Below are 13983 nucleotides of genomic sequence, written 5' to 3'. Positions count from 1 at the left end.
GTGTTGGTGCAGGAATGTGTTCAGTGCCATAGACAAGGTGGTTACTCAGTTAGGCTCAGTAATTCCCAAAGTTTCTTTTTGGTTGTGTGTATGAATCACGTAAGATTTTTCTGAGTAGTCCTTTTCCGTGATTGCCTGCTGATGCCCCCTTGGAGGAAGTGTTGGCCCTGCAATCCCACCTGAAATCAGACAGGAATTCCATCTCCAGCACCATCCTACAGCGGTGCTTCAGGGGGAACTGGAAAAGGCCCCCCAGTGCATGGTCAGTCACCCTGAGCTGTGTGGTGAGTGAAGAGAGCAGAATTCCTCTCTGCCTCCCTGGGCAATCACTTCACATCCTGAAGCACAAGATGTGATTACCCCTCGCTTAGTGTGGAAATGTTGGTTTTGGCCATTAAATTATTCAGTCCCTTTGTAAAAAAATAGGTATTTTGTTTGATTCTATGGCTCCTGTGGCTGTGAATGGCACAGGCCAGGGCATGCTGTGTGAGCAAAATGTTCCTTTTGTTTCCAGCCAAGCTCCTTCTCTCCGGGGTGTGTGTCCTGTTGCTGCCATGTCTTGGACAGGGTGGAGAGGAAGCTGGCTCCCCCATCACACCCTTGTATGGCCCTGAACAGAAATATTACATAGAGCCAGGAGCCCTCAAATGTAATGAATTTAGGAAGGATAAGGATTTTTTTTTCATGCCTGTGAGAGTATTTATATCTTTATATATAGCTATATATATGCACAGATATATATTAAAAGGCCCCAAAGGACCTGCAAATTTACTGAATTATGCAAGTTACAATTAAGGTAAAATATATGGTATATATTTATTATTACTATCCAAACCAAAGCAAACTGTGGTTGTAGTACAGTATTAACAGGAAATGTGCAGGCTATTAGTTATTGAAACATACATGCCTGAGCTACTGCCTGGGAATTTTAGTGTATCCAGCTGAGTTCCTGCTGTAAGTTGTTCAGTGTTTCACCTTCCACACAGAAGGCATCACCTTTTAGGCTCTAATGTATTATCTGTTTAATTTGTATCAGGAATGATTCCCCCTCTCTTTTTTAACAACCTGAGTATCACAGCAACCTAATCAGCAGGCAGATATTCAGGAGAGAACTAAAAACACAGCACTGGGGACTGGACAGTTTCGCTGATGAAAATCTCCCCTTGAGTGTGCCAGAGCACATTCACACATGCACACACACACACAGGGTAATATTTTAGGGACCAGCTTGAGCTGTGAGGATTGTGATGAATATTTTAAGGACACAGATCCCCATGTTGGCCACTTGTGCTAACACAGCCAGATCTTTCTGCTGAGCAAAGTTCTTTCCTAGCTGAAAACTGTGTCTTAACTTACAGGAAACACATTAAATTCCCCGTTTGGGGGAGATGGAGCAGAACGTAGTGGATTTTTACGGTGAAGTGCTCAACTTTGTGAAACTCTCTTGATGTAGAGGAGGCAGCAATGCTCAAGTGTTACCCAGAGCTGTCAGGGTTTCAGCTCAGGTTCCTGCTCCTAGGATACTGCTGCCCACAGCCAGCAATGTTTGCTGAGCTCTAGCACCGGGGCAGCCGTGCCCAGCGGGAGCAGCGAGCTGGCAGCTCCACACACTGCTCAGCATTCCCAGCTGGAGCAGGGCCTGCACCCCTCTGGCCTTGCAGGGGACCTCACCACCCTTAACCACTCATCTCAAAGGTTTCGAGGCACGAACCCTGTCACAACTGTTGAGCTCACACACAGGAAAAACAGGAATGCAAGAGTGTGAGTGGGGACAAGCACTGCTTTAAAAATAACAATAAAAACTTAAAATTCTTCTCCCATGGTTAAGATTTAAGTAGCCTCTGGGAGTAGTTAAACTGGGTAGGGAAGCTGGGGTTTTCAATATTCCCTCAGCTGGATACCTAAGTGTACCATTTTTGTTTGACAAGCAACATGATTGCATAGAATTTAGAAACACGATGGCCCATCCTGACAAAGCACTCCGAGCAGCCCGGCAGGTCTCTATGGGGTGCTGCGTTTCCCAGCAGTAGCCAGGACAAGACATTCCAAGAGCAGGCAGAGGAAACCCAACACAGGCAGTTGCAGAGGACTCGCTCCCCAGAAGCATTTCCCTCCCCTATTCAGAGTGGTTTCTGGCTCATCCCGGCATTGGAGTTTTTAGTACGTCTTTTGTTTCTCTTTTAAATATGTGTGTGGTCATTACCCATATAAATGTCACTATCATGAGCTCTTTTAGCTATTATCTTTCCAACGAAAACAACTGCAATCTTTTTAATCTCCTTTCAGATAGAAGCATTTCCAGGCTTCTAAGAGCGTTGCTGGCGCGTGGAGGACGAAGTCTCTGTCCCTGCGTGCCGGAGGAGGGGCGGGTGGCTGGGCTGCAGTCCCTGCTCGTGGCCGGGCTGTGCCGCAGCCTCGGCAGAGCCGGAGCGAGGGCTCCCGTGTGCGTCCCGCAGCTCCCAGCGGTGGCAGCCCTGGCTGGGAGCCGCCGCTCGGCACAGACGGGCCCGCAGAGCGCCCGCAGAGAACGCGGCTCACGACGGCTTCCTGAGCCCGACCGCGGCCCCACTGAGCCCTTTGAGGAAAAGCTGCGGCCCCGGGGGAGCTGGGCCTGGCGTTTGGCTGCTGCTGAGCAAATAAACTCGGTGTTTTCTCCTGCATCTGCTCCTCAGCAGCGCGGGCTCCAGAGAGCGTTTTGTCCCTGACCTGAAGGGACCACAGGTCGCCCCAGCAGCCCCCGGTCCCTTTTTTGGCACCCTTGCAGCCCCAGGCCTTTTCCAAACCAGAACAAATAAGATATTTTTCTCTTTACATGTTGGCTCTTAGAATTCGACTTTAGTCCTCTTTATTTTACATATTACTGGTCAGCACTTCCTGGGGGTGGGTATCTTTCTCAGAAAAAAAAAATTGTTTTCTGGTTCTTGTGTATTTGAATCAAAAATATCCTTGCCTTCACCCATCCAGCAATACTAGTTTAATTCTTCAGTTTAGTTTGGGGATATTCAGTCTCTGTGGTTTGTATTATAGGTCATTTCCTTCTTTTGGGAGGTAGAATTATTTCAGATTAGGCTAGGCTTAGATCAGTTGATTTAAACCCCTTTTAATATTTAGAGCATCACTGTGACAGCTTTTGGCAGTGTTTCTCTGCCTCCCATGTTAAATTTGGCTAAGCTGTTGTCACCATTAATTCACAGTTCCCTGTGTTTACCTCTTGCACACTCCCATGTAGTGCTTAGCCCTCAGTCGAGCACAGCCTCACTCCCAAGGTCAGTCCAACTGCTCCGAGAAGTAGTTGTGCAAAATGATGTTTTACGGTGTTTGAACAGCTTGTGCAGGGGTAGAGGAGACACAAGTGAGAGACTGAAGTTTTTATTTAGTTAATTCTTTGTGTGCCTCCAGTGGTTTGTACTCGGTATTTTTTTCCAGCTTGGTGACATCTATTACAACCTGCAGAGGTTGTTTATTTCTCTGCCTCGGGGCCTGTAGCTGGGAAGTTTCCGCAGGGTGGCTCTCAGACAGTGAGGTGGATTTTGCAGCATCTGAAGGTTCTGGTGCTGCTCAAAGAGATGCTTCTTAGGTTTAGCAAAAGCTCCAGAGGCAGCAGAGTGTATTGAGAATTCCCTATGCTGCCTATGCTATTTGACAGGGCACCACTGGGCTGTGGAGCACAGGGCCCCCCGTGTCACATCTTACGAGAAGCACTCTTTGCTCATCTTCAGAGTGAAACTAAGGCTTTTCTTTGTCTTGGCTGCAGCTTGACCCTGTTACAGCTTTACCCTGTTACAGCTACGAAGGCACTTTGCATTTACTCATTCTGACTACATTTTCCACTTCTGTTTCTGGACATGCATCTCAGCTCACAATATTCTAAATTAAACTGAGCTGTGTTTAGGTTGTTCACTGAGGAGTGTTGTCATTCTGATCCTGTCATTATGGCGCGTACAGGAAGTCAGTGTAAAGGAAAAGAATTCCTTGTCTAACTCTCTTTCCTCCTAGCAAATACCTGAAGGTAGCACTGCATTGTTGTCCTTTTTTTTTCAATATAATTTGTACCTGCAAAACAGACTTCTCTATAATTTGGCCGTTATAGAAATAGTTCATTCAAATATTTCATTTTCCCATGTTATGATGTGATATGTGAAGTTTTTCTGTTTTTTCTTTTTCTAGGCTTGCTCCCAACATAATCTCTCCACTTGTCAGCCCCCTGAAAGCTTTAGTTCCACCCTCCCTCTTGCAGAAACATGGCTCTCCATCATCCCACAGCCAGTCACCCAACGGGCAGCAGTTTTCTGGGATACCAAATACACCATACACCCCATTTCCCAACCAGTCTGTACAGCAGGGATCTCAAGGTAACTCTTCCTTCTTCTTGTGTTTTGCAACTTTTCTAATTCCTAGGGGGAGAGAAAGAGTTTATTTTGTTTTTTCATATTTGGCTAATACTAATTTCAATGGGAACTCCAGTTTTTAAACTGGATTGGTGTACATTCAGACGGAAATTTTCAGACAGGTCCATGCTGTGATACGTTGTCATAATGGGGAAAGCTGTCCCAACAGCAGATTTATTGCATTTATGCAGGTTCTTCAGTAGAAGGCTGCTGGCCATGCACCTCTCCTGGCTGGTCATCCAGCCTGGAGAGTGACCCTGTAAGAACCATCCAGTCCCAAAATAGATGGGCTGAGGCACACCTTGGCAGTGTCCTGCTCAGTCCACTCATAGAAATGCACAAGACACGGAATTAGACAAAGAAAAAAAACCCTTTTCCATTTATTATTTGGCATTTTGGCTTGTGTTACATTATATAATAATATGTAAATGCACTCTGTACAACTGTAGAGTGCCTGTGGGATTTGAGGACAGGAATGAGAGCAGTAAGCAGCTGTCCCACAGCTTAATTTAAAACATTTTTTGTTCTAAATTGCTCAGCCTTTTTAATTGGGAGCTTAAATACCTATTCTGGAGTTCTGCTGTGGGAACTAATTAATGTTCCTGAAATTTTTGAGGCACAAATTAGCAAGAGATGTTATTATCACAGATTCTTCCAGTAACAGGAGCTTGCATATTTCAGAAATCTGTTATGCAATCCAGATGGTGAGCTGCTAAAGTGTGGTAAATATTCCCAATAAAGAAGTGTGCAGGACATCTGTCTGCTTGCAAGAGCCTGAGCACAAACCCATGAGCAGCTCTCAGCTGGAATGGGGTTGGGTATCCCAACAGTTCCCTCTGTCCCCCGTTCTCTGAGCAGTGCTTTTGCTCTTTGGTTGGACAGGCTTAGTCTGAAAAGTTAAAGCATATTATATTTAATGATTTGTGCTGAAGGAAAAACTAACTCAACCTGATGCTCAACAGATTATTCAATTTAAAAAGATTAACTCTGTAAGGGAAAAGTGGCAGATTTATGATAGCATATAATGATATATGATTATGTTGCTATAATGAGCTAAATAACTACAAGCCACAAGAGGAAAGTTTAGCAGCTCATTACTATGGCAGAAACAAATGCATAGACAGAACAAGTTTTGAACCACTTAAATAAATTGACTTTATTCCTTAAGAAAACCACATTTCCCTTTGAATGAATTGTTGCTTTCTAAGTGTTATGTCATGTGGTTTTGAAAAAGCAATAATTTTCCACTTTGGCCAAATGTTGAAGTATTATTATAAATTCATTATGGAAATGGTCATTCCAAAATCAGTTTTGATTAGCAGCCTTTGAAACCAATTATCTGTAACCTGTACTTAGCTGTGCTTGCTCTACATTTTTTTTTTGCCTTGCAGTTCATTAATAGCACATTTTTCTAATGGAATCTGTAATAATTTGGGAGTTTTGAGTTTTTGCCAAAAAAAGGTACACCACATAAGCCTAGTGTAGAACCAGGCATCTGTACAGAAGCACATAAACATTGTGGAATTTTTAGGAGATGGCAGCTTTGCCAGGCTGGTAGCAGAAATATTGATAATGAAAGAACAAGTTGACATTATTTATATGTTTAAACCTAGCTGTAGTAAGATCACATGGAAATTATTACATGCTGAAAGAATTTGGCAGGCAATGGAATCCTGTAGTTATTTATACCTGACATGATTTCTTGTCAGAAATTTTATGGAATTTGAAAAGCTGAGATTTATTTGCAAATACATGTAAATGACATGACATAACAAGATGGCATTTAATAGGCATATTCCAATTATTTGCTCATTACATCATTCATTTTAAAGCTGCTTGAAGTTTTCTAGGCTGTGCCTTAGAGAAGCAGAGGCAGCCAGTGCACTGTGTGAAGTGGCTAAGAGCAGCTTTTCTGCCACAAATTATTTCAAAGCAAAATTTAACTAAATGTTATGTTTGGAACTCAGTTTATTCCTTTATGAACTGTTATATTTCTACATCTACTGTACATAAAACATTTAACAGTGATCATTTAAACTGACAGGGCATTTAGTAAATTCTTCATGTGAAAATAACCCCAGAAAATTTTTGATTTAAATCAAAACTGAAGGAAAACCTGAAATCCATGTGGCAAAAAAAATATTGGTGAAACACTTATTGCCAAGTTGGTACTACAGATTTGCACTCTAGAAGGAGAAGGGATGTCTGCACTGGACCAGCCTCCTTGCTTACTTTGTATTTTAACCCCTGAAGGGACTCTTTTTTAAGAACTTGTAAAAAATGTTCCCTGTTTAGTTTACTCTGATCAACCATATGTGGTTGTTAATTGAACTTGGTTATGGGATTTTAATAATATTTTAATTCCTCATATTTTCTCTGTGAAGCATTTCAAGAAATCTAAAGGAACCACAGCTAAATGCCATGAACCCAAAGGGTCAGAAATCCCATTTTTAGTGTTGTGATTTGTTCTACCTGACCTGCTGTACCCTTTCCCTTCCTCACTCCATGTTTCTTCTTTAGTTTTCTACCTGCATTTATCCCACCTGCAGGCACATTACAACAGGGAAGGTGCATTTCTCTGTATTTTCTTTGGGAAGCACTTGGCAGAAATCAGGTCCCAGTGAACTCAGTGGTGCAGTAACACCAGGATTTTCCTACATCCATCTCTTCACTGGGTGGTTCCAGGAACACTTTTTCCTCTGCCTTCTCAGATTATCACACAGTGGTGCTGAGGGATAGATACTGCAATCCAAAAGAGGATTTCATTGCTTATGGCAGTTCTTTTCCAGACTCTGATTCTGAGGCAGTTCTCTGCTTCAGGTATTTCCAGACAGTGTAACTTAAAACACTTCAAAATAACCTTTCCCCACAGGTCTTGGGAAAACCCTGGATCCAGCTACTCTCCATCCAGTTCTGTCATGCTTGGCTGTGCTCTGTTTTTCTAAGCCACTGTGCCAGCCCTGTAGATCATGAAAATATTTAATTGATGTAACAAAGGCAAGCCTGGGAGCACAAGGGAAGGACAGCAGTTACAGGGACAGAGAAAATACCCGTCATGCCTTCCCTAGGAGTGATGTCTATAGCAGGCATTCTGGGAAAAGTTCATTTTTTTTTCTCTAGCAAAGCATCTGAGTGCTCTCTGCAACCAGTTGTGCCTCCTTTTGAAGCCAAGTGTCTCTTTTTTTCACTGCTCATCTCAAAAGGATGTATTTTTAGAAGGCTTACAGCAAGGAGTTTGTGTTTTGTAAACAGAAAGTCAGGATAATTATCAGAGGCAATCAGTAAAGCACTGTACCTAAAACCACATCAAAAGAGGGCTGTGATACCTCTCATAAGAGCTCCTTGGTTCTTTGAGCCAGACTCTCCAGGCAGTAAATAGAGGTGGCTGTCTGTTTATTCCAAGGAAGGACATGCATCATTTAATGCTCAGATTTCCAAATTTTTGGGCCACCTTCTCCATAGCAGCAAATATGAGCAGCCATGGTACAGTACAGAGTGTGTAGTGTCTTTATCTAAGAGTCATCCATTAGGACTTCAATAATCACAGACTTCAACAATTTAGGTATTTTGTAGTGCATCATACGGTCTCAAGAAATCAATCATCTAATCCTTGCAGATTCTGCCAAAGCACATATTAAACTGGGAAACTTCAGAGCAAATCTTCCACCACTCAATGAGTTTATTGCATTTCTACTCAACAATTGCCTCACTTGGCCTTACTTATTGCCACGTTAGGAAATATGAAGTGACCAGACCCCGAGTTTTGCCTGGTACTGCTTGGTCAGACTTCAGTAGTGGAGGGAAAACGTGGAGAAGTGTGGGAGATCTTACTGAACAGGAGAGGGCTTGTACATGGCATAAATTGTAAGGGACACATTCCACCCCATACAGCCCCAGGTGCTCTGGGGACAGGCACAGGGATTTAATTTCTGAACAAACAGACTGAAGAGCTGCACAAGCAGCCCAGCAGGGCAAGTCTCTGCTGTGAGTGGGGCCGAGCTGTCAGCTGGAAACGGGGAAATGCGGCTGTGACTGGGATACACTGAACTGCTGCAGGAGTTCCTGAGGAAATGTTTCAGTCTGAGTAGGACTGAGGGAAGAAAGACAACAGCTCCATATTTTTTCTGGCAGTTAGAGGAAAATCCTGAAGCACATTCTGCTAGAGTTTAAACCTAATTTGGTTGACTTCAGTTGCCTTTAAGGGAAGGAGCATCATTCCAGGGAAGGTAGGAAAAGGGGTAGCTGATAGAGATGTGCAGTTAGTGTTTAATGCACCTGCAATCAGGAAGAGGTTATTGAGGCAGGAGGAAGAAAGAGAATTAAATCAGGCCATGGTTGGTTTAAATACTGACATACTTTGAGGTCATCCTTATGGGAACAAATTGCAATTTCTTTTAGGATGTTGGCACAACTTGTAAAATTACTTCCTCAGCAATTCATATGTCCTTTACTGTTAAATACCTTCTTTTGTTGTCTATAACTCATTCACAACTTCTGATGGCAAAACCCAAACTGGTGGGTACTGATAATACAATACTTGGGAAAAAAAGCAGGATCTAAGAAATGTTCCGTATGTGGGGGACAGAAGTCAAAAATGCCCCAAAAGCAGAATGACTGAAGCAAGCAGAGACCATACAGATCTATGTCAGCACTTTCCAGAAGCAGAAGAGCCTCTGGCTGAGCTCAGTTTTCACCTGACATCCATCTGGAGTCAGTCCTGCACTTCCAGGTCAACTTTACCTGCACACTGCGGCCCCCTGTGTCCAGTGAAAGGTTCATTTGAATCAAGAGCAGTCTGGGAAAGAAGTTTGAGGAACCTGTGAAGGTATTTTGGATAAACAGCGCTGTCTCCAGCAGTGCACAGCACACACCGGATGGGAAAAGACTCAACTGAAAACAAAGCAGTGCTATTCATTTAAATACTGCATTATTGTATTTAAATTAACAGTGATTCATTACAGACACATTCCCTTAGGAGCTGAGCATACTGGACCTGATCCAGTGGACAGCTTTCTACTTAGCTTGGAACCAAGGGTGCTGTTGACTGTGTTCAGCTGATCTATTGCTTGAAACAAAGCCCATCCTTGAGATTTTAGCTTGATGGGGATCACAGTCCACAGCACCTTGTGGGACCAAGTCTGATGCAGCTCTTCTGTTACTGCACTTGATAGAACAGCATGATCATTTTTCCAAAGTTAAAACTGTGGAACTAAACCCATCCAACAGTAATGAAATGCTGTGGCAGAAGTGGAGGTAATACCATTGCAGAAGGGTTAAATTGTGTGCAATATCTGCTTTCAGGTTACCAAGGCAGCTTTCACTCCATACAAAACTGTTTCCACTATGGAGATTGCTACAGAACAATGGACCAGTCTGTCAGCAGTGATGTGCTCACAGGGGAATCCCATTGCTTCAATCCTCTGAGGCAGAATGGCTATCACATACTCAATGCACCTTTAGCTTCAACAGGTAATTTATTTCACCTATAAAGAATTATCCATATGATATTTGTAGCAGGAGGGGCAAAGAACACATTTAATACTCAGTGTTATGACAAAAACATGTTTGTATAAAAAATAGCTCTGAAATTCATTTTCATCTATAAAAACCCCAGAAAGAAAGCAATTTTTTTTCTTTAATCCTGCTGTATTTGACTGATAGATAAAATCTTTTCCATTCTGCTGGATGTCATAGGCAACACCTACCTTCAGGAGAGCTGACAAAGCACTTCCCACATTTTTTGTATGGTCTGTTCATTGCACATCTTAGGTGTGCTCAGACAGGCTTTTATAATCTGGTCAAAGTTATAATGGCAACATTACTATAGTACTGCAATATTTTAGTATTCATTTTTTTTTCTACCTTTAAAATTAAGAATTGACAGAATTGCTGAAATCAAACAAGACATGAGTATTGTCAGAGCCATGAAACACAACCATTTGCTGCAATCTTTACTTACATATGTCCAAGAAAGTTCTCTTCATGTCTGCACTCAGGAGGGCACCTCGGTTAAGAACGATACTGAAAACATATGTTTAAGTGCTTTTTGAATTGGGGCATGAGTCAGACCACAAAATTAGAGTTGACTTTCCTGTTTGTTTTCTATTAAAGGAGACTCTGTTCAGAGTGAGTGTGCATGCATTTGTCTGCTGTTCCATTCTGGGAAGTGCATGCATCAGTAACCAACACAAGGGAAACGTTTAAGATGAAGTTTCAGCTTCAACTTTGAATTCTTTAGTGTTACTCATAAGTTTGATGTTACTAAAACATAGGGTTTTTTCATGTTAACATCAAATTTCACGTTTAGATTGACAGCCTGCAATATTTAAAGAACAGACTAAATAAACTTTCCAAAAGAAATTGTAGCAGTAAAGAATAATACTGTGGCAAGACACCAACTTCAACAACAGTTGATTTTTCTGTCTAGGCCTAAACTATCATGAAATGTTTCTGTTTAGTATTTTTGTTTTTAGAGTGGTTATTGAGCCATGCAAATACTTAAAAGGCTGAAACATAAACATATATGAAATATATAAATCTCATCTTTTAGTGGGCAAAATAGAACCATTCAGGTTTGCAAAATTCATCAAGGCTGTGCATTAATTTTTTTCAGGCTTTTATAGCACCATTAATATTAAATGAGATCTCATCTCACAGGAATGCCAAATGTGACTGGCAAACAGCTGTTCCATGAATCACATTAACAGTCAATAAATTTTTATTTTCTGTTCAGGACTTTGGATAGTTTACTCTATCTGGAATCTAATAATGATTTCTGGGGTGTATGCTTATCTTGGGTTTTACCCATCTGTGGTTGTGTATCCACCCTGTATACAGGCTCATCAAATAGAAGTTAGCATAACATAAACACTCGCAAAACTTACCAAAATACTGGTCACTCCACTTGGCCCGACACAGATAAACACGCCGAGGTCGTCCTCCAGAACCTCTGGACATTCACTGTGTGCCAGATTTCTGCAGACAGCAGAATCTGACCTGTAAACCAACAGTAAATTAATAAGTCATAGGAAAATGCAGAAATGTAAATAAGTAGAGAATTTGATCTCAAATAATAAAAACATACCTAACAGTAAAGTAGCCACAATTAAGTGGACAGGTTTTCCTGCAGCCAGGACTGGCTGTGTAGGATGCATCTGTCCCTGGCTGCTGGTGTGGTGCCACATGGCCCTGAGGCCCCTGTGGAGCCTGGGCAGTGTTTGGCTCAGCCCCACCCAGGCACACCTGCTTGCAGAGGTGTGGGCAGGTGGAAAAGACAAGGGGAAGGCTAAAGAGAAGGAATTGCCTCATTTTCCACTGAGGCACAGAAAAGCAGTGATTTCCAATGGCCCCACAGACCCCTCTGTGGAGCAGAGAATGGAGCCAGAGTTGAAGCCAGTGCTTCAACCATGAAGCCATCCCCACATGGAGTTGCCACTCTGTGTCAGGGCTTGACTTTCTATGTGAGGCACACAGGCAGAGGCATTTGCTAAACTGCATCTTTTTCCATGTGCTCCCTCAGCTGATGATGCTGCTGGTGCTGCTTATTCCAGTTGTGGTAGGTGGGCTTTGGGATCCCTGGGGGCTCAGTCCAAGGGTCAGAACGTTGTGCTGAAGTTCACACAGATGCTTTTCTAAAGACAAAACCCAAATCAGGTGGTACAAGGGAAATCAGAATATATATAAAGGGTGTGAAGGTAAGGGGGCAAACACAGCAGAGAAGTAAGGAGGAGCTGGACTGCAGTAAAATGACCATGTGCATGACTGGCCAGTTGCAAAAGCTGGTTATAGTGGGTCATAATCGGAAATTTTCATGTCCTCTGGGGTACGCAAATCTTTGTTTTAGACTCCAGCTGCCATAGCATCTGGTAGCACAGCAAACCTGCTCCTTTCCACAGGGATGTGCCGCTCAGGAGGTTTGTAATAGCTGTGGAAGTTTGGCATTATGAAAGAAAGAGAAATTCTTCCTCACCACCATGGCTTTGTGGTAGCCTGGCAAGCAGCAGCCAGCTTGGCCTGGGAAGGGGCTGGTGGGCTTTGATGGGCTGAGGTTCACAGCTCCTTCCATGTGTCCTGTGAGCCTGACCTGCCCCAGCCATGCTTACTCAGGCCTGCACTATGTGGAGAGCCAGTAAATGTAGGATCCAGATTTCTTCTGGGTCTTAAGAGCATCTGGGAGACACATGGAATATTTTTTCGGAGTGCTATTAGAAGGAAGAACACAAACCAAGAGGACTGCATCACTTTTAGTGCACACTTAGAAGGATCGTTGCCCTCTCACTGTTTTGATGTCCTATTCAGATAATGACTGTGAGTCCCAAGAGAGCCATGCTCTGATACTTGCACTTCACTTGCAAGTGCACAGCTTTCCACAGAAATGAATGGGAGCACCAGCCATGATGACACAAACACCCACTGAAGTTTGTCTCCTGGGCAAGGCTTTGATGCTGACCACTGTTGTCTTTCCTTAATGCTGAAAGCATTAATGCTAATGCTTTCCTTAATGTCCTGTCCTGTGTAGATCCCAGGCCAAAGCTGTGCTGCCCTCCTCACATGCACCGTGGCACTAACTCATGTCCATGCCCTTGTCACTCTTCCAGGCTATGAGGGGATCTCTGAAGCACACTGTGTATCTGAAGACATGGTCTCCAATGGAACGGATGAAAATGGATTCTTCCAGAACAGCGCCTTTGATCACTGCTTGAATCACATTCCTTCCATCTACACAGATACCTAAGAGCAGTGCTGGCCTTGTTTCCTTTATTGTACCTATAACTGCGTATGTAATAACAAAGGTGTTGTTCAAGTACTTTTATTTAGTCTGTATCCCTATGTGTGCTCATTTAAATGAACACCTCACATTTACCAAACCATTTTATACATGAATAGTCTGTATAAAATAATATTGGAACCTGTTCCTTTGCTGTGGCACTTTGAAATTCATGCTTTAAGGGAATGAGGAGCATTTCAAGCAGCTTGTTTTGTAAGTTCTCTCAGTAAAGTGTAAATGTAAGTTATATAATAAACTTGTAAAGAAGAGGTTTTTCTTCTTGGAAAGTATGTTTCAATTTGAGAATGTTGTTCCCTTTAATCAGTTTTCATTTAACTTGTTGGCTCAGTCTTCTCTTTTTTCTTTTTTTTTTTTTAACTAAAAGGATTTTTTTAATCACAGACCTCATGTATATAAAGATCTAAATTTGCTCAGCTGGTTTTGTATTTTCAGTTTTACAAGAAAGCATTAAAAACTGGAAACAAGTGTACTGTCATTTCTTAACACCATTGGCTCCCTGATACTGCATTCTTAACATGCCTGAGAGGGATTTTAACAAAGCAGTGACATCTCAGTCACTGTGACATTAAAACAGCCCATGTGTATGTAAAGAAAACCAAGCAGCTTCCAGTGGAACAGGGGTCATATGCAGTAGTTTGGTTCCTGTCACTGTGGCCTTGGCCCCACTGGGCTGCACTTCCCAGTGTAGTGATGATTCCTGGGAGAGACACATCCTGTAAGGGGCTCCCAGTTTGTGCCAAGCAGGCCTGTTAGAGCTGAACTCCTGAAAAGTGTCTCATGGAGGTCTGGGAGAACAGTAAGGAAAAA

At 42.6% G+C, this 13983-nt stretch overlaps 1 protein-coding gene across 3 annotated transcripts in view; it reads left to right on the top strand.

The window, feature by feature from the left end:
• Positions 1-13628, top strand: part of GLIS1 (GLIS family zinc finger 1) — a 182241-nt gene extending 168613 nt beyond the window's left edge. For all 3 annotated transcript variants that reach the window (XM_069023452.1, XM_069023451.1, XM_069023450.1), the window contains exons 9-11: positions 4168-4352; positions 9690-9857; positions 12986-13628. In XM_069023452.1, coding sequence (XP_068879553.1) covers positions 4168-4352; positions 9690-9857; positions 12986-13122 — 490 coding nt within the window. In that variant the 3' untranslated portion in view covers positions 13123-13628. The remainder of the gene's footprint in view (positions 1-4167; positions 4353-9689; positions 9858-12985) is intronic.
• Positions 13629-13983: the final 355 nt, after the last annotated feature.

Source organism: Aphelocoma coerulescens, chromosome 8 (assembly GCF_041296385.1).
Source record: "Aphelocoma coerulescens isolate FSJ_1873_10779 chromosome 8, UR_Acoe_1.0, whole genome shotgun sequence".
NCBI lineage: Eukaryota > Metazoa > Chordata > Aves > Passeriformes > Corvidae > Aphelocoma > Aphelocoma coerulescens.
Note: the sequence above shows the minus strand (reverse complement) of the source record. Positions and strands in the feature narration are given on the sequence as shown.